Here is a 21,100-nt window from a genome sequence, read left to right on the forward strand (position 1 = left end):
TAGCTTTTCTTGGGTCTGTTTATCTTTCGAATCCACACTTTCCTCTCTTAATTCTAGATACTTTCAAGAAGATGGAGCAGGCTCGCTGCTGTCGTCCCTACCTTAGCCACCCACTCACTCAGCCTTTCCTCCCTGCCAGCCCTTCGTGGGAGACATCGATGGGCTTGTCTTTACTTTGAATGTGCCCACTTGGGGCCAAATCATTTATCTTTCTGGTTGAATCTCAACAAGCACAGTCATTCAGCCTTGCAAAGCCTCCTGCAGAAGGCAGGTGTGGGCAGCTCTGCTTTGGGAAATACCATCTACTCATATATAATAGTGTGGGTTTTCCCAAAAAGATTTCTTGTTCTGCTCTGATCCTTATGAAACACCTACTTAAAATACAATTTAAGTGATAAAAAAAAATCTTAATAAATATAAAATCCAAAAGACCACAAGCCAGAGAGGCAGATATTTACTTTAAAGTCAAGAAGCAGTTCTTTAACAAACATTAAGGTCAAGAAATCTTATGCACAGATAATGGAATAATAGAAACATGTTCCATAATACTTATTTCCTTACAAATTTAGAATATTTAATTTCCCCATTTTGATTAGGAACAATATCTTCCAGAAACCATCCGTATTGACAATTCTTTTACTCTACCATCACTATTTATAGGAGTAAGCACCATCTCATGTTGCCACAACTGTCTTAGTAATGGAACGGGTCTAGGACAGGGAAGCAAATAGCATCAGCAATGTGCCTACTCTTTCCCGCCATGCTGGGTCATGTACACATAGACCTAATTTTCAACACTTCTAACTAAACACATAAATATAGAAAGGGGTGGAAGAGATATTAAAATGCCTGTCCCACTGCACTGAGGCATTCAAAGTTACATCTGGTTAATCTCAATACTTCCTATCCCTCCATCCATTCATCCATTCATCCATCCATCAATCCATCCATCCATCCATCTTTTCTTCTCCCCTCTCTTCTTTCCTCTTCTCTCTCCATTACCCCCACATACACAATCTGGATGCATTCATACACACACAATCTTTCCAGATCAAATGTTTATTCTTACATATGTTGACCCCTTGGTTATAAAGTCACATTTCTGTTGAAACGCATCTCCAAAACGGACACGGATAAACAGAAGGGCAAGGAGCCCTTCCTTATTCCCTGACTTGCTGAGAATAAGTTTTAGCCCTACATACAGAAGCAGCAAGCACCAGAGAAGCAAGTGCTGACCCAACAATTAATCAGACAGTGGTTTGATGAAAATAAACGCAGGGACAGTGGGTGGGTGGCTGGGGCACTAGGAAATTTCAAGCAAAGCAAAATACATGCCAGAAAGTTGCTAAGAGGTGAACAGAAAAACTTCAGTAGACCATGAGATAATAAATAACCTTGACCCCCAATCCTACGGTCCCCACTAGCCCAAAATTCAGAAGGTCCATGGTGGGGAGGGATTCCAAACTTACGCATCTTTTGGCCCTTCCTGAGAAAGATCGAAGACTTGCCGTGGATTCAGGTACCACATGAACATCTGGAGGACTTTGGTTCCCTATAAAGAAATGAATAAATAAGTAAATACATACATACATATATGCGTACATACGTACACATAAACATAACATAACATACATAGGAAACAAAATTTCCCAAACTAGAAAATAAAACCTAATCATTCTCTCTTAAGGGCTCTTGAGATATGGCCCAGGGCTTATTGTGCATACCGTTTTTGCAGAGGTCCTCCATTCTGTTCCTAGAACTCACTAGGCAGCTCACAACTGTCTGTAACTCAAGCCCCTCAAAGAGGATCTGGTGCCTGTGGCCTTGGCAGACACACACACACAGACACACACACACACAGACACACACACAGAGCAAAGCTAAGCTAAATCCTTGAAATAATGGAACAGTAGTTAAAGTCATGAGCTTTGACTGTAGGTACACACAGGATGTATGTCCAGATGAGATGATTGTCCAATGTGGATAATTTCATTCAATCATGTGCTCTCTTTAACATGGAGTGGAGAGTGCCCACTTTCTACACGGTTTGATTGCAATAACATGTGATATGTGCTTAGTGATCAGTATTAAGACTTTGGTATCACAGTGCAATGGCAAAAGCCCATACAGGAAAACAGCTAGCCTATGTCATTTAACAGAAGAAATGAAAGTGCAATATTTCACATGAACATTTTCTGTGTGCCTGGCATGGTGACAAGGGCCCATAATTTTAGTATTTAAGATATCATTTAATGGAGACAAGGATTATGAATTCAAATCCAGTTTGGATTACACAGTAACAGCTTGTATCAAAAATAAAAATTATATGTATAATATATATAACTAACCTTTGTGTGTGTGTGTGTGTATATATATATATATATATGCTTTCATTTGTTCTTTAGCTTCACAGAGAAAAATTATTTCAATAAATTCATAACTAGCTAATACTACCCATAATTCATATTTCATGTGGACAACAGTAATCTAAACATTAAAGTTTAATGTGAAATGACATGGGCTGTTATTAATCAACAAATATAGTCATAACCTATTTTGTCTCTTTCTGAGCTACATGTGTCTGTCAGCTCACTCCTAACTCTCCTCAGTCACCTGGGAGGGTTTAAGAAACCGTGATAGTCACAGAGGTGACCACTGGGGACAGACCAGAGGTAGTGCAGATGATTCTTAGAGTGGACTGAAGGAAAGAAAGAAACAAATGATCTCTTTTGAATTAACCGGTGTCAACAGAGCTTTAACACTGAGCAGAATAACTCGTGCTTACCAATCACAGCAATAGTATTTGCTTGAGCGGGTGGGGCGAGAGCTAAGGGTCTGCTCTGTGTGCCGGAGAGCGCCCAGAATCTGGCCCAGGTGCAGTATGCAGCTGAGAAGGGAGGGAGGCCTCCCCTCCAGGGTGATTAGGGAGTCCACTGACTCTCTGAGGGCTCTGCATCTAGCACAGCAGGTGGCACAAGAGAGACCTGGGCACACGCTGCCCCCTTTCTTCTCTGCTCTTTGTTAATCCATTTGTTCAATTACGCTAGCTGGCAAGGGGTGACCCTGTGGTTCGAGATGATCTCACAACACTGTCAGTTGGCAAGGGAGTCAATGCAGCTCTTTTGTTCTTCGGATTCCCCCAGAGCTGTAATCTTTTTTTTTGTTGTTGTTTTTTTGTTTTTCGAAACAGGGTTTCTCTGTGGCTTTGGAGCCTGTCCTGGAACTAGCTCTGTAGACCAGGCTGGTCTCGAACTCACAGAGATGGACCTGCCTCTGCCTCCCGAGCTGTAATCTTAAAGTCCTGCCTTATCACATGCTTGATATAATTTGGGGAATAACATTTCACTCTTAATGATCACAACACCTCCTTCGGCCTCACCAAATGATATATATTTCGTTCCCTATCAAACACAAACATGGATTTCGGGACATCACACCAGCAACACGGACGCCATTTTCTTTCTTTCCATGCTGGCCCTGGCTACCAAGTACACTCAGGGTTATTTCGATCACATTGCATGTTAAATAGGTAAATAAGCATCGCTTTAATGACCAACTAATTTACAGAACACATCCCACTAACTGGATAGAAAGTCAATTTTTTCTGGTTTTGATTCCTAAGGCAGCATGAATGGCTGATGTTAATAATGCTTTCGCACCTCTGCATGTCTCAATTTCAGCTGCTTCTATTATGCACACAATATGAGATAATTAACAGCTTTCAAGCAAGGAAAATACAAAGCACAGGGAAGTTATTTTGCTTAACCTAAAGTTTCTATAAAAGAATCAACTGGCTGCATGGTTTCACTTCTGCTCATTTTAAATCTGTGTTCACTGGAACACCTAATTACCTTAATGTATTCTTCAAGAGAGGAATGCCTACAAAGCCTGGCAAGTTGTTCCTCCTATGCCCCAAAGAGTCTATTCTCAGATCAGTCTACTGGACCAGCATCCCTGGACTTGGCAGGAGTAACCCACGCAACAGTGTTTGGCTACCTCCAGGCATGGATAGACTTCGCTTCTGTTAAAGAATCATGTTGGGCAGGACAATAGACAAAGTACTTTCTATGGAAGGGGGAAGAAGTTGAATACTGATCTCCAGCATCCACTTAAAAAGCCAGGCACTCACTTAGACCACAACACCAAGAGAGGTGGAGACAGGCATAGTCCAGAAGCTTGCTGGTCAACCAGCCCAGCCAAGTTCAGTAAGAGCCCCGCCACCAAAGAAACGTGACTGAGGAAGACACCAGGCTTGGACTCTCTCTTCTCTCTCTTCTCTCTCTCTCTCTCTCTCTCTCTCTCTCTCTCTCTCTCTCTCTCTCACACACACACACACACACACACATATTTCCAAAATAGGCATGAAGAGAAATGACAAAAAATTAAATGAAATCACTTCTTTAAATCAATCCTAGTGAGTGGGACATAAAAGCTAGATGCTCATAAAAGCTAGACATGCCCACATTTAAATGAGAGACATTGATTGCCTTTCCCACTGCTTAGTAAGTGGAACCGAATGGTCACACAAAAGGGATTCACCGGAAAAGGATAATGTGCGTCTTAGTGTTGAGATAAAATCTACTCAGTCAGTTACACAACTGCCATTAGCAAGACCAGGCACATGACAGCCCTCACACCCTGCATGCCAAACGCCAAGGCCTGCAACGTGTACGCAGGAGTCTAGTTTTCTTGAATGGAAGAGAAGCAGCGCTCGTGGATTCCAGTTCAACTCCCAGGTGTAACAGCTTGCTGAGCACTGACCTCTGCAGCTGTTATGTCACTAGGGTACTCTTGGGAGGAAGCTGAAGAAAGTTACCCTTTCCCTTTTGGCTGGAGGAAAATGCAGCTTCTTGGAAAGCAGGTGGCTTATTACAGATATGAACAAGATTCATCCACAGCTCCACCATCCACTCTTGGGTGTGTGGTAGCTTTAGGTGGGAGAAGGTAGAGAAGGATCAGACAGGGATCCCCTGGCTGCACAAGGAAGTTCTATGCAATATTCATAAGGCAAAATCTCATCATGATGGAGAAGCCATTCAGAACAGCCCAGTCCACAACACACAGCCTTCCGTCAGAACACTGCAGGAGCATCCTACAGCGTCACTAAGTCCCAGGTCACATCATGTAGGCATGATGTAAATAATCAAGACAGAAACACCTGACCAGACAATAAGCAAGCTGGAGAAAAGGGATCAGTGAGAAGAAGAGCTTAAGAATAACGAATTCCACTACACACAATCCCAAGGAAGCCACCACTCCATCAGCAACTGTGGATTTAGCCTCTGTTCTGTGTTTGGGTCTATACTCCAGAGCACAGCGTCTACTGGAAGGAAACCAACATTAACGTATGAATTCACTGAAGCCGTTAAATGCTGTGACAGTGAGAAGCACAGCTACCCGGGGAGACAATGTCTAAATGCGAGCTTAGGTCAGATGAAGGTATCCTAAGTGTGCCATGTGAGCGTGATTGTGAAAGACAAGTGGAGTGTCTCCATAGGAGCAGAGGAAGGGTGACGGTCCCAAGAGAAGTCACTAGAGGTGTAAGCAAGCAAGATGTGCCACGAAAAACTACATCTGGCAGTCTTAGGAGGCAAGAGGCAAGAAGCAGTGCAAAATGAAACATCTGGAGGACGCCATAGAGTAAGCCCTGTGTGCTGAAACTTCTGGACTTCGCTTTGTAGGAAACAGTTCCTGAGATGCTTTACCAAGGAAAGTCGGGCAGCCAGCGACGGGTAAGCTTTAGGGCATCAGAGGAACCAGAAGGCTTGGTTTGTGTCTTTGCTTCCCACTGCTCACGCTCCCAACAATTGTGTAACATAAAGAGGGGGACATTAAACAGACTCGTAATTCCATTATTTTAATCTCATCTGTTGAGCTCGCTCTTGGCGATCTTGAGACTGGATTTTGACATGTCCCCTTCACCTACTTACTGTCTCTCGGCCCTCTCTCCAAACCCATATGTCCCACAGAAGCCTGAATTTGTAGAAAGCAATAAAGTTTTATTTAGCTCCAGATCACAATTTTTTCCAGCACTTCAAAAGTCTAACTGAGACAATGCATCCAAGTATCTTGGAGACAGTTTATAGAGTTAGATTTCTCATTTGAAGCCAGTTTCTTTATCTGTCCCCTCATGTCCATATTGGTATGATTGACCCCTGACTTAGGAGGGGGTAACTTTTCTGCGGGAACACTGGTTCAGAGAGAGTGGTACGAATTCAGCCAGCATGAATCTGTCCACCAGCAGCTACCCCCGTAACTCCCCGTCCCCCCAACCCACTACCCCCCACCCCCATCCTCTGTTCAGTCAGAGCCCGAGAGCTCTGGTCCAGGAATTAAGTTTCCACCACACATTTGACCTGGAACTCCACACTGGCCAGTGTGAGCAGAGTCTCAGTACCTCAACTCTCAGTACTATGGAGATTTGTTCCAGTGGTTAACATCTGTGCCCCTGTGCATGCATATGAGTTAACACGAAAAAAGACACTGAACTCCCCACACAGAGGAGGGGACTGTGTTGGAGTAAATCCGTCTCCTGCCCGCAGTCTCCCTCCCACAGGGACAGTAATTCAAAGCTGATGTTTTAGTCCCTGAACCCAGTTTCCGTCCCTTCAAATGTTTTTGGTATCAACAGTACAACCAGTGTCCAAACCTTTGCAAAACACCGGTGTTGTGTGTACCCTGAGGGCACTGGAAAACTAGGGATAAGTATAGTGATGTTGAAAAGAAATGGTGAGAAAAATGTGTAGTTTAACAGAAACAGTCCTGGTGCATGCTTATAATAATATAATCCTTCAAATATAAGTCCTAGTATTATCCTTCAAAACATTGACTGTTTTTTCTTTCATGCCTAAGGAAGTATGGGGGAGCGATTCTTTCTCAGGCCACTAGATGGCGATATCATCCAGTTGTTTACTTAAGGCTAACACAAGCTTAAAAAGTTTGGGAGCCAACACTTCAGAGAGGAAATGAGTCAAAAAATGCTCTTTACCTAAAATCAGATGAGTAAAATAAGTGAATTATTAATTGGTAAACTGAAAAAAATCCAGAATATGCCTACCCCCACCCCACTTATTGCAACAGGAAGCCCTGGCCAGACCATGAGCTCTGTCCACTAAAGCAGAGGCAGAGGCAGAGACAGCATCTGAAACATGTGGAAAATGAGGAAAGTCGGGGCCACTCTGATGTACTGAGATGGCACCTGAGCCGTAGCAGGCTCCCGAGAAAGTTTCTGCACACTAAACTTCACCATGTCGCCTCTCTGCTCATAAACCAAAAGATCTGAAGCCCAGTTTCAAAGGCACAAACCCAAGTTTTACAGCATTTTCCACTGGCTGGTTCTGGTCTCTCCAGCATCACACTTCCTGGAGCCTTTTCTGCACGCAGTGCAGAATTCCCACCCTGCATCGGCTACGTCATTTGTATTTCTCACTATACAATGGTTTGCTTGCTACGCACTGTGACCTAGAAATCTAGGATTCAAAGATTCCCTATTATGCTGGCACCTATGACCCGAGAGGACACACCCCCGGAGAACACTACTGACGGTCCATGATGGATGCGTGCATCCCAGGGTCTTAGAACACCATGGAGCGGGTGCCTGATGTTGACAACTGGCTTACAGGCTCTGGTGAGCCTTGACGGATGAGCAGAAATTTCCCGCGGTGGAGGAGGGGGTTCTCCTCTCGTGTTCCCTCCTCTGTGTAGCAGAACACCCCTCTTCCAGCTCAGCCCCTTCGAGGACACTACTTCTTTCTCATGCCAAAGTCACTGTTTCCCTCTGGAACTCCACCCCTTTGGCAGTCTGGTGTGCTCAGTTTGGAACACACAACAAAGGTCACATGACTCATTTCCCCCCAATAGCCCCTTTTGTGTCCTTAACAAAAAGATGTCCTCCAAAATCACTTAAGCCTCTTTAGTCTGTTAGTCTTTAATGAACTTGCGGAGACTGGAGCAGGAAAAGGGTTAGATCTGAAATAGTCTGTCAGTCTCAAAAGGCACGCAAAACAAAAAACATCCGAGTGTCCAATGTGGGGCGTCTCTTAGCTTGATTCATGAATTCACTTCAGGGCTGGGAATACAGCTCAGGCGGCAGAGGGCTTGCCTAGCATACATGCATTCTTGGGTTCTGTCCCCAGCAGCATTGCAGTAACCAGGCATGGTGGCATATGCTGTAATGTCAGGACTCAGGAGGTGGAGGGAGAGATCAGGAAGTCCAAGGTCATTTTGGACCCTACAGAGCGCTCAAAGCCAGCTTGGGTTACTTGAGATCCTATCTCAAAACATATGCTTTCTGTAAGAAGTGCCATGATAAAATATAGCTGATGCTAACTAGCCTGTAGGTCTCAGGACACCCAAATGGGAACTAATTACATCTGCTTTGCTCCATTTCTTGATTCTCAACTGCATCACTCATCCTTGTTAGGCTAAAGGACGTCAGCCCCTAAGTGGGTGTGTTTCAGGGCAAACAGAACACCAGAACTAAGGAACCCAGCACCTGGTCCTTTTCTACTGATTACTGTAGCACCACATCATTGGAATAGGAAGAACATCATCACTAACAGACACGAAAAAGGTTACTGAAAATAAATTGTTTCTTGTGATACATCTGTTCTCCATAAGACTGAGATAGACTGTTAATATTGCTGGTGACTGGGAATCTTGAAGAAGGAGGAAACGGGAGTTCCTTTTAAACCATAGGCTCTCCCACGGCAAGTCTCGCATAGTCAGTGCACCCTGGGAAACATCTATTATCTTAGCAATGATGGCATCCTTTGGAGGAGTCAGTCAAAACTCTGATGACGACATAACATCTTTCTTTATTTGAGCGATTAAAGAGTCTCAAATCTCTATTTGTTGATGCTGAACCTTCACAAAGTCTTGTCTTGAAGTGTACAGTGTACACTTACTGGTCAGAAAAAAAATATTTTCACATCCAGATTCCCAGGAAAATAACAGAAAATCAAAGCCCACAGAAGAGTCTTAGTAAGAATCTCCAGAGAGCAGGAAGAAAAATGGATAAAAAGATAAAGTTTTCTCTATACTGTATTATAGAGAAAACCATGGTTTTAACGAGCAAGGCTGCCATTGGAATGCCATTAACTTCTGTAAGGATGTCTTTGTATTCTTAAATGGGGTCGATCTTAAGCTATCCGGAAAGAAGTGGGCAGAGAGCGAAAGGAATAATGAAGTCCTTAGAAATGGATTATTTCTCTGGCCTTACGGTACTTGTTTACAGTTGTTGTGACAAATGACCTCTGGTTATTCCTTTCACTGAGGACAGGGACACAGGAGTCCGGTTAAATTATAATAGGAAGAAATAAAGACGAGTTGGTAAATGTATTGCTGATTATGAAACCTTAGAAGATATACACACAGGGAGAAGTCAGTCTGTCCACTTGCTCTCACACTGAACATGAATAAGCCCTTCTTTGCTTTTCTCTGAAACCTATTAACTAAAAGAAACTCTGAAAGGATTCTTCTAGAACATCTATAAGGAAAACGTCAGTCTGGTCTAGCTGTGGATGGAAGGCCGTAGACGGCAGGCTTCTCGGGGTTTTGAACCTGATCCTGGCACACGTCAGTTACCACACTATTTTACTTCATCCTGGAGACTGTGTCTTTGACATATCAATTATTCAAAGCTAAACTCGAGAAATGACTTACCTGGTTGCCCCCACTCTTTGGGTTCACAAACACAAGCAAAGGCTTCATGAGAGGAGAGGAGATGGGCTTGATCACAAAAGGACGACCTTTGTTTTCCTGCTGGAAGAGGCAGGCAGCACTATTAGGATAAATGCCCACGACTTGGAAGCAACCACAAAGCAAGGGAAGAGAGAACACTGTGCACCCCTAGGATCCTGAGTCTTATGTCATAAGGCTGAACCTTCATGGCAGTGTGTCCGCATTACCTGGAAGAAAGCACCCCCCGCCATCATTTACTCCAGAAGACTGAGCTAGGCTTTGGATTTTACTCTGCATTCTCTAAGAGCTCTGGAAGTGTCGGGTCTCGTCACCATCTTTACCATCACCGTCGTTTTGGGGAAGACATTCCAAGCAGGGGCAGATGCTCTTACTCTGATATGGCAGGTCAGATTTGACTAATTGATGGACAGGTTGGTGGATTTGGAACAGGAGGGATTCTGATGTATGTAGAAGGGAATAAAGGGCAAAGGGAGGATAGAAGGAAACACCTCAAGAACAAGTGTGGGCCAGATCCTCGGGGCTAAGCAGCCTCTGCAGACTTACACCTCTCTGAAAGACTCACCTCCGTTCCTCTTTTACTGGCTTTTCTTTTAAAGCTCGTTCTTTTCTTCTTCCTACTGGAAGCCTTCAGGGAGTTCTGTGGGCAAGAAAGGAGCAGGCTAAACTCAGAGGCAGGCAGCCCCCACATCTCCATGCAGAACCATGTAGAAGAGGACAGCACCACATGCTGTTGACGGCATGCTTCTCATGCTTTGACACTTCCAAGCCACTGCTCATGGGTAAGCCACAGACAGAAACCAGTGCTCCAGGGTGAGCAACTCACTCCCCGCCGCAGGGGGCAGGGAGCTGGAGCCGCGGGGGGCTCTGATGGACTCACATAACAACACATGGTATACCTGCCAACCCTCCCAGTAAAAATGGAAGAATCCCAAATTCTCTGAGGGGCTCCAGTCTCCCGCCCAACCAGGTCCGTCTCCCGCCCAACCAAGTTCAAGTTCATCTCCTGGTATGGAGATCACCTATGTGGAAATGTAAAAAAGGAGGCCATTTTTTTATGCTTTTCTTTTTCTTTTCGCTTTTTTTTTCATTTTCCTTCTTTGTTTACTTTTTATTATCTGCTTTAGTAATAGTTATAAAATAATTAAAATAAGACTTGATCCCAGTAGAACGTCACAATCCAACTGCCTTATCAACACTAATACAAAATATTTTAAATGCTGGGAAGAAACCTTATCATGATATAATAGTGTAATAGTGAGCATTACTCTTTCTTTCTCTGTCTCAACATCCATTAATTTAAATTTCTTCTCTCCACTAAGTAGCCTTGAACATTTTAATGGAAGCAAATCAAAGTTGCTGACATACAGTGACCGTTGATTTTACTTTCTCTTTCTCGAGATTTTATGAGCCACAATCCATGATTACTTTGGCTAACCATTTTCTATAAATACTTGGAGGAGGAACTCTTACAGGACAATCACACTTACTGGTTGAAGACCAAACATAAATCAGATTTAACTAGTGGACTCAATATGAATTAGACTGCATCTTCACAAAGGTAAGAGAGTACTGACCATATAATAGATGTTTGATCAAGTGTTGAGAGCCTGAAATGCAGAATTCTTAACTTAGAAGTTGACATTAGAATACACACTTACATTATTTGAGCAGTTAATAGTTTTCCAACTAGCTTGGAGAAATTTAAATAGCTAATCTGCAAGTATTTTCTTCTTAGAGCATTCAAAACTAAACATTAGTCTACAACACACACATTAATGCATCAAATTCAATAGGAGTCAAATGAGCTTGTGTTTATTTCACATTTGCTTAGATAGAGAAGTGAGAAAAAAAGAAGGAAAGGAAGGAAGGTAGAAAGGAAGGAAGGAGAAGAAGGAAGAAGAAAGAAAGGAAGGAAGGAAGGAAGGAGGGAGGGAGGGAGGGAGGGAGGGAGGAGAAAGGAAGCCCATGATCACCAAGGCTGAGTAAATTTTTGAAGAACCACTATGTATCCCCAGGTTTTCTTCTTCCACCAAAGGAAAATGTCTTCAGGACCTCGGAGACTCTCCAGAAAAGAGATTCAAGAAACTGGGTGTTCCTGATTCTGGAGCTTTCCTCACTATTCATTGTTGACTACACTTCCCTTGCAAACAGATCTCGTGGATTCTAAATTCCTCAGCTAAAGACACCTTTTATCACATTCTTGTCTCTTTTTCATTTTAAAGGCCGATGCCATATTTTAACCAATTTCAGTTTCTGTAGAAGGAATAAACTGGAGCCTGGAAAAGTGGAGGCTGTGGAAGAAGCTTTTCTACTGGGTGTCATCAAATGATGCTCCAAGCCCTCCTCAGCCAGCATCAATTTCTATCCCTGCTCAGACAGTTTGTAAAGGATGCTCAGCCAAGATCCTGTGCAACCCCACTAAGCTCCTTGAAGTGAAGCCAAAGCAAATATGAAAAGCTTCCTGAGTGATACTATCATGCATGATGCTGAAAATGTGGCTTTGTAACTGAAACCTGGCATTAAGGAGACCCCAGCAAAGTAGAGCACCAGGAGGACCACGCGCCTGATGGACTGGCTACGAATCCTGTGCCAGCTCCCTGTGATGAGATGTACCGAGTCAGGCGAAGGTTTGAAACAACAGACTCTTAGTTTCGGTATGAAATAACAATACCTACCTCATAGGACAGTTGGAAAGTTTAAACAAGAAATGGTATATGTAAAGCAGTTAGTTTTGTATCCATTCCAAGATATGTATCTGCTCACATCTGTTAGCCTCATTACCCAACACAAATTTTTAGTGCACAACCACACCCCAATCACAGTCATATGACCAACACTATTCGCTAAGCCTCTTCTGGTTTGCACAATTGTGCCTAGGATATGATGGCTTGTCTCCTCCACTGCTTTGGTGTGTTATCTCATTTCCTGCCTAGACCAAATAAATGCAAATACCAATCACTCGCAGGAACACACACTAAAGGCCTCAACAATTAAATTCCAAGATGCAGTTCTACTGCAACAGGCAAAGATCTCACACAACTTTCTTAAACTTTTCATGTTTATAGCATCTTGGGTGATGCTGATGGTCAGGCACATTTAGGAAACACAGAACTAGAAATGAGGGAAGAAATCTGAAAACAGAGTAAGCAAGCAACTCAAGTCTAGTAAGAAGCAGACACACAAAACAGTCTTTCAGCATAGATGGAGCAAGTGCTTCCGAGACCAATGCATCTGAGGCTTTCTTTACAAACAAGTGTAGTGATTGACTTACAGCACCCATAAGTATCTGTGTGAGATCTGAGGATGCTTACAGTAGCAAGAATGGTCAAACAGCAATTGCAAGAACTCTGGAATTTCCCAGCACACCTCACTATTCCTGTGGCTCCCTTCTGCTTGGGTACAAATGTCTAACAACTCTTCACTTACAAGGCAGCAGCATCTTGGGAGAAACGGATGGCTAGGAAGGAAGATTTGGAATGTACCACAGCCATGACAAGTTAAGATACCTATTCGTGCTAATTTACAGCAAAGCTTTCCCTGCCTGGGTTACTACTGGGGAATTCAACAAAGTAGCCTGCTTTGTGAGAATGCAGAGGCAATATCCAAAACTTACTGTATGATTAAAGAGTCAAACATTTCACACTTCTCTGACATTTTAAAACAAAGCATGCCTGTTCTAGCCAGGGCAGCTAACTCAGTGGTTTAAGTGATTCCCTTACAAGATCAACACATCTCAAACTGGTTTTTGTGGCCTTTTAATCTCAACAGTAGTTGCCTTCTAGGCATTTTATACCTATCCTGGTGAAAGAATTTAGAGAAAATAAAGGCCCTTTGTCTTCTTGGACCCTGTATCAGAACCATATCACCTTGCCAGGAAGTGAACCCATCAACCAGACTGTTATCAGAGTTACGACTCCTTCCTGAGCAGTTAAGACCTCCTTATGGATGAATCATTTAACTGTAAACGAAACTTTAGCTCTTAATGCCCTTGAGGGATTTTTTCCAGGTTAAGGGGTCATAAATAATTGCTTATATTAAAAGGTCTAAAAGTGATATAGCACTTCATTATACAAAGGGTGTGTCTCCCACAAACACCAGACAACATTTTGACAGGTCACAGAAGGAAGACGCCAGAGCTTTGTTTATTTAACGGATGCTCACCTTCTGCTCCGGGTGCCCCACTGGAAAGGTGGCTCTAACAACAGCAAAAAACAAAGAAAACTCATCCCCAAAGTTGAGGAGCAGGTCTCAAGAGCTCCAAGTAACATCAAATCATGTGTGCTGGTTGATCTTCATAATCCACCCAAGGAAATAGTTTAAGCAAGTCTGAGGGATTGCGTTAGTCACTGAAGAAAGCCTGTTATTCCATTTCATGGTACTCCAGCAATAAAAGCTCATCCCATCATAATAAGACAGTAAAAAAGGAAAGCTAGCAAGACAAAGAAAACTTCATGGGGAATAGAGAGGTTGGCAGAGCACTGTTTGCAAACAGGACATTAGAAACGATGGAGCAGCTATCAGTAAGGGTATGAAACAACTGGGAAATGTCTGCTGAGTGGGAACAGCTTAAAATAACTTAGGACTATGTGCACTACTAGAGAATTCTACCCAAGAGCCATTTTTTTTTAACTAAGCAAGTTCTAAAGAATTCTTTGTAGCACGGCATCACTCAATAACGACCCTCAGCCCTGGGCACACTACAGTTCTCTATCTATTCTAATGGTGCATTTCTATGCGTGTAAACCAGGAGTGAAATTATGGCTTTGTGATGGAAAAGCTAGGAGAGGTATCTACAATTTCGTACGTTAGTGAAAGGAGCCATTTTTTTTTAATCTGCAGTTTCTTTTGTACAGGGATAATATGTGTATATTACTCATCATGCACTGAGAATTAAACTACAAGACTAAGTACAATCCTCCCTTCAAAGACTACAGTGTCCCAAGTCGATCCTATGAGTTTATGCTCCCTAGGGGAGATATAAATGTATCTAGAATGTAATTTGTAGGTTCTGGGAAAGGAAGTCCAACTTGCAGAAAAAGCTGGATGTTGCTTGGGCCTGACGGTGGACAGATTCTTGATACATGCAGACTTTATCAGAAGCAGTGGGCTTCCTTACAGAGAAGTGATAGGGCAAGAACGGTGTTGTAGAAAATAGACCCAGCCAAAGTGTGTAGGAAAACAAGCAGAAAAGAAAACCCTGCCAAGTAGGGATAGTACTGTTAGCACGGCTCCGTTACTACAGTTAGGAGAAAGCTGAATTCCACGGCTATAAAATCAGGGGTTAAAAGTCGAGCTTGAGTTCGTGATCAGATTATGACTGACAGATCCGTAAAGTGCAAAGTGCAGCTCATTAGAGGCAAGTTGCTAGCAGCATGGAGACAAAAAGATATTGGCAAATCCCTCAGAGACATTGAGAAGAAGCTTGGAGAAGAAAGATGGGGGATATAACTGAGCAGGATGACTGTCCAGCTACGGGAAGCTCTACCATCTGTCTGTCTATCCATCATCTATCTGTCTTTCCACTTTATCTGTCTGTACGTGGGTGTAGCCATGCACCCGTATTCACATCCTAATGTTCCTCTCTCACAGTCTTTAAACTCTAAAAGGTTAAGAAGAAAGTCTCAATGAAGGAAGCATTTAATTGGCCATGATCTAGGATGTCATTATATTCAGTAAGATGTCTGAAGATGAATACGCTGAGACCTAGCTCCACAAAGATTATACTTCCTAGTGAAACACAAATATAGCGAAAAGGTTACTGTGGACTCTGGAATGGGAATTCAGCCGTATAATCATCCTTAACCAAGAGTATCCGGCTATTTTAGACGCTTCCTCCTACATGTCTCAGCAGACCTAGTATGATCCAACTCAGCTCACAGGCCCAGCAATATAATTTGGTACACAGGGTGCTATTGTCTTGCCTGCCACTGGCTTTCTCGACTACCGCTCTAAATCCCACCCACCTTTTAAACAGAAGGATAATCCCCACAAGGATAATCCCTCCATCCCCAGGAAAGTCCCCCAGATGAATAAGAAGAGATTGGCTTAAGCAGGAAAGCCACTAATAGCACAGGATGGGATTAGGCACTAAAATAGCAGATTCAATTCGCCTTAAGAAACCATGGTGGCTCTCTAAGCAGACCTTGTATGTAATGGAGGTCATGACTCACAGTCTGCCCTTTAGAGTGGTAGAAATCTTAACCAAACTATGACGCCTGCCAACCTTGCTCTCCGTGGACTCCACTCACGCTTGGAGGGAAAGAAAGTGTATAAGAACCCACTATTCCCTCACTGGGACTAACTGGAACTCAGGAAACCTGCCTGCATAGAGCGTTTTTACACGTGGATGAGGAGGACACACCCTTACTCGGAAACTGGCTTTTCGTGAGGATGGGAGTCTGGTTCCACGAGAGAGCCCAATGAGGTCAAGTGATGGGCCAGTGAGATGAGCTTAGTAGCTAAGCACCAGACCACAGGGATGAATCTGTGGAGGTTATAGGAGCCCGAAGACTATTGAGGGATAAAAGCAAATCACAGCGGTTAATTTTTCTCTGCTTTAGGCCAGCAGCACCAGGATCCTGCAGTTACCTGAGGTTTCTTCACCTTAATGATCCAGGTGGGAGGGACAATAACAGCAGCGTGGGCCCCCAGGGAGCAGGGTTCCTCGATGTGATGCAGCATGAAGCAGGTCACCTTATTGTGAAACTGAAGAGAAAAACAGGCTAATGAGTAATTCTGAGTAAGAGGTAATTCACAGCAGGAAGGGGTGGTTACACTCACAAACACATACGTGCACACACTCACACACACACACACACACACACACACACACACACACACACAATATGAAGGAACACATGACCGCATCAGCATTCAACCATCTAATCGCTCTGGTCTCCAGAGCGATTCACTTCAGCATAGACATAACAGTTGTAAACCGGGAACCTAGCAGGATGAAGCCTGCTAAGACATTCTCACTGTTAAATGGATTATTTATACAAAGATGCTGAGCCTTGAAGGGCTCTACTAACCTTAATTACACACAACCGTTTCTATTATATAATATAGAGGAGAAAAATGAAGACAGTTGGAAGACAATGCCCACCTCCTGACTGCTTCTACAATAGCTGTAGATCCTCCCGAGTAATCTTTCAAGCCTAGGGAGCCAGGAAGGAAGGACATGGTCTCTTCTAGGAAGCTATTAACCTCAGCAGTAGCAAAACACAAAGAGATCACTTCTGGGCTTATCTAGAGCCCTTAAAAATACAGTGGCCCTATTACACTCGGCAAGCCTGAGGAACTTGTTTGCTGTAGGAAGGAAGGAAACATGAACTAGTAATAGTAACACACAACCCCCCAGTGTGAGGGGTGAGGGGCTGAACTCCCCACTCGGTTGTGAGGCTGGCATTGCCACCTCAGTCAAACCACATTTTCAGTCACCTTCTGATTATGAGGGGACAGCCGTGTGTGGGGATATTTCATTTCTAATGAACATCAAAATCAGCTTAAGCAATAATTAAAGGACTTAGGTCCTAATCGTAGTGATTTTCTTATTTAAATTAGCTTGATCTTGAATTACGCTTATTGTAATAAACACACAATTTACATTTCAACTGAACTGGAGCTATTTAAGAGTAAAAGAAGGGCTGGAGAGATGGCTTGGAGGTTAAGAGCACTGGCTACTCTTCCAGAGGTCCTGAGTTCAATTTCCAGCGACCACATGGTGACTCACAATCAAATATTGTGAGATCTGGGCCTTCTTCTGGCCTGCAGGCATACATGCAGACAGAACACTGTATACATAATAAGTAAAAGAAAGCACTGATAATAACAGTGTCGGAAAAACAGACATCAATTAGGACTGTCTGAGGAAAACTGGCGAACACAGCTACCCTAATTTTATTCCACACGATCACAAAGACTTTGTTTTGACTTCTGCATATTGTCAAGATTTCCTGTGGTCTAGTAGTTAATTAACATCAATCATGGATAAAATACTGATTAAATAATTAATAACTTCCCATGCCACCCATCATTTGGGACTCACAAACAAGCTAAACCAGAGAAATGCCACACAAGAAAAATATCATTCGAACCTTTCAAAATTGATTGTTTTTTTAGCAAATCAGATTAAACTCTTTGCACTATAGTAAGTCTATAAGATTCAACCTAATAGTCTCACTAACGTAATTTCCTCAAGGCTTCCATTTGTCAAGAGCCTCCAGTGATTAGGTAGAGACCCACTGTTCTGGAAGGTTCGGTGTTTGTTGTGCCACCATCATCCCATGTTTTGTTTCCTTGGCATTTCCATGTTTTCCCACTTGTCACCCATGTAACCTGTGTGCTTCTGTCTAAACACATGCTCACAGGTACCAGGCTATCCTACTATAGTGAAACTCTACATCCTAAGGTCAGGATCTCCCTCTGGGACTAAGATGTCAACCAGTCCCTAATGCTTCCCATGCTGCTAGCCTTCCTGACCAGGAAAGAGCCTGCTGCTGGGATAGCATCAAGGCAAGTCTGTTCTGATAGACTGATGGTCCTTGAGCCCAGATGAGATGTCTTGTTCAGGCTCCATTTATGCATGCCTATTGCCTTTCTCAAACACTGTTTAAGCAACTCTTTCAACTTAAACTTGAGTCATCTCCAAGTTGGATACTAACAGGTGCACTCAGGAACGTATAGCCTTTAAATGCTGGAGCTAAGACATAGACACAGGAAGCCCAGCTCCCTCCCCCAAGGTTTTCCTTCTTCATTAAGAGGGATCTGTTATTTGTTTAGTTATCTGACATCAAATTTCCTGGAAGAAATTACTTGTACTATTACAATAGATCAATACTGTAATTTTTGTGGATATATTCTGCATATAAGACCTTGCAAAACCGATTTCCACACTTTCTGGGATATTAAAAATGTGGGAAATTGGCCAAAGTTCTGCCGCAATGGTTAAGTGGAAATTAAGTCTCTATAGTGAATCAGTTAGATGACAGATTAATGAGAAGAATTCGGGTGCTCACTGTAAAGTTGGATTAAGGCTTCAAATAAATGGAGCCTGAACAAGACATCTCATCTGGGCTCAAGGACCATCAGTCTATCAGAACAGACTTGCCTTGATGCTATCCCAGCAGCAGGCTCTTTCCTGGTCAGGAAGGCTAGCAGCATGGGAAGCATTAGGGACTGGTTGACATCTTAGTCCCAGAGGGAGATCCTGATCTTAGGATGTAGAGTTTCACTATAGTAGGATAGCCTGGTACCTGTGAGCATGTGTTTAGACAGAAGCACACAGGTTACATGGGTGACAAGTGGGAAAACATGGAAATGCCAAGGAAACAAAACATGGGATGACAGTGGCACAACAAACACCGACCCTTCCAGAACAGTGGGTCTCTACCTAATCACTGGAGGCTCTTGACAAATGGAAGCCTTGAGGAAATTACGTTAGTGAGACTATTAGGTTGAATCTTATAGACTTACTATAGTGCAAAGAGTTTAACCCACAAAAATATCAACCTCAATCGTTTCATACTGTATCTGTTCCAGCCCCTTTGCTAGCTTTGAATCTGCTGTTTGTAGACCTGTGAACCTTGAATCTAACACAACACAGACCTTCTTTTCAAGTTTCCTTCGCAATAAATAGCTGGTATATCTTTATCTACACAGTCACTCAAAAAAGTAGATGGAAAGCTGATGTGTTCACACATATCATATAATCCAAGCATTCAGGTGGCTGAGGCAGAAGGATCACAAATGCAAGGGATTGCATATTCTATGTAGCAAGACTATCTTGAAAGATAGAGAGTAGATAGGCTGAAAGGCTGGGGGAGGTGGTTAACAAACTCTTTCTGAAAAGGCGTGGGTGTGTGGGAAACACTCAGCTCACCACTGAGGTACGAACAGAGCTACAGATAACCTATAAACAACTGGGTATGGCTATGCTGCAATTAACCATTATATAAAAACAGGGGGCAGCCATATTTGGCCCTGGGGGCCATAGTTTGCCAGATGGGTTAGAGTGAGGAAAGCAAAGGAGCAAGTGCCACATCTGTTTCTCACAGTGGGACCAAGTTCTTTTAAGAGTAGATGAGAATGAGATGGGCAACAAAAGAGAAGTAAACGGGAAATTAGTGTGGGCTCATCATGAATGTCCATGGTCCAATACAAGGAAGGGCTATATTCCAGTGGGCGCGTGCACAGGGAGCTTCAGAAACATCTAAACCTAAGAGACAACACTAAAGGTACTTGCTCTTCACACACCCACAACAAAGCCACCCACATCAGGACCAGGAGAAGCAGGACTCCTGGCCCTATGTTGCAGAGTTCACTCAAGACTCCCTGAGTTGCACTTTGGTATGATGAGGAGCCCTTAGCTGTCTCGTGGACAGGTAAGATGTGGGTGGTCCAGGCGGAAGGAACTCTAGATTCCAGCTCCAGGGTGAGAACCAGGGAGGGTTTCCAGTCTTTCATCCTGGGCTTCAAGTTCAATGAAAGAAGAAAATTTTTTTCTGTTTTCCCCCTACTTATATTTGCTTTTGTTCAATAATTTTTCAGTCTTTCTCCTTCTAAGGATGCTATATGATAAAAACTGAATGTTCAATGAGCAATCTTTCCACACGCAGGCAGGAACCCAAGTGCTGGAATGGGCAGATATGGTCACACGTGAGCCCACGGGGCATATTTCATCCCACACTTACCGCCTGCTTGCACCAAGAACAGCTGATAGCCACGATCTCTTTACTGTGGAAGGAGAACTTTTGCTGGAAGCCCTGAGACAGTAGGACAAGAGACAAAGAATTTAAAACCTCCTTTGTTGCAGCCCATACATGCCCTCCTGAGGTTCACCGAAGTAAAAGAGGCCAGAATTGTCACCCATTGCTATAGTAACCATTACTGCAAGTACCACATAGAACTTCCCTCTCCACCTTCCACCATGAAATCATTTTCTATTTCTGGGCCATCTGGAGAATGAGATAAAGGAGGCGGTGGTGTCCACAAACTTCTCTAAGCTAGCCACACTAAAATAAGAGATATTCCCGTAAGAAATATGTATGTATGAACATATAGTATATGTATACATACATAAATATCATAACTGTATATATTATATTACAAATTACACTACATATTTTTAACTAAAATAAAAAGCATTGTTTCACCTGATCACATACCATTGAGGCTCTGTTCAGCTTTAGTATCTGAGAACCCAGGAAAAGAGAAATTAAATAGCAAAGGCAGTGCCTAGATGCCAGGGTCTGGGAGACGCCCAAGCTTAGAAGAGTAAGTTCAAAGGCTGTCACCCTTCCCACAGGATGTTTGTCCTCAAAATAAGCAGCTTTTCGTTTCATTCTTAACCAGCAAACAGTAACAAAGACAATGCAATTGTCAAAGACTGTCCTTAGAC

General features: G+C 43.1%; 1 protein-coding gene across 7 annotated transcripts in view; it reads right to left on the bottom strand.

The window, feature by feature from the left end:
• Dgki (diacylglycerol kinase iota) overlaps positions 1 to 21,100 on the bottom strand; it is a 448,005-nt gene that overhangs the window by 215,377 nt on the left and 211,528 nt on the right. For 2 of the 7 annotated variants that reach the window (XM_041675724.1, XM_041675722.1), the window contains exons 7-12: positions 20,394 to 20,465; positions 16,291 to 16,407; positions 10,599 to 10,721; positions 10,265 to 10,339; positions 9,664 to 9,762; positions 1,470 to 1,552 (exon numbers count right to left, since the gene is read on the bottom strand). In XM_041675724.1, coding sequence (XP_041531658.1) covers positions 1,470 to 1,552; positions 9,664 to 9,762; positions 10,265 to 10,339; positions 10,599 to 10,721; positions 16,291 to 16,407; positions 20,394 to 20,465 — 569 coding nt within the window. The remainder of the gene's footprint in view (positions 1 to 1,469; positions 1,553 to 9,663; positions 9,763 to 10,264; positions 10,340 to 10,598; positions 10,722 to 16,290; positions 16,408 to 20,393; positions 20,466 to 21,100) is intronic. The other 5 variants (XM_041675728.1, XM_041675725.1, XM_041675723.1 and 2 more) reach the window with 4 other exon arrangements.

Source organism: Microtus oregoni, unplaced genomic scaffold (genome assembly GCF_018167655.1).
Source record: "Microtus oregoni isolate MIOR12 unplaced genomic scaffold, Mior012 000026F_ref0000081, whole genome shotgun sequence".
NCBI lineage: Eukaryota > Metazoa > Chordata > Mammalia > Rodentia > Cricetidae > Microtus > Microtus oregoni.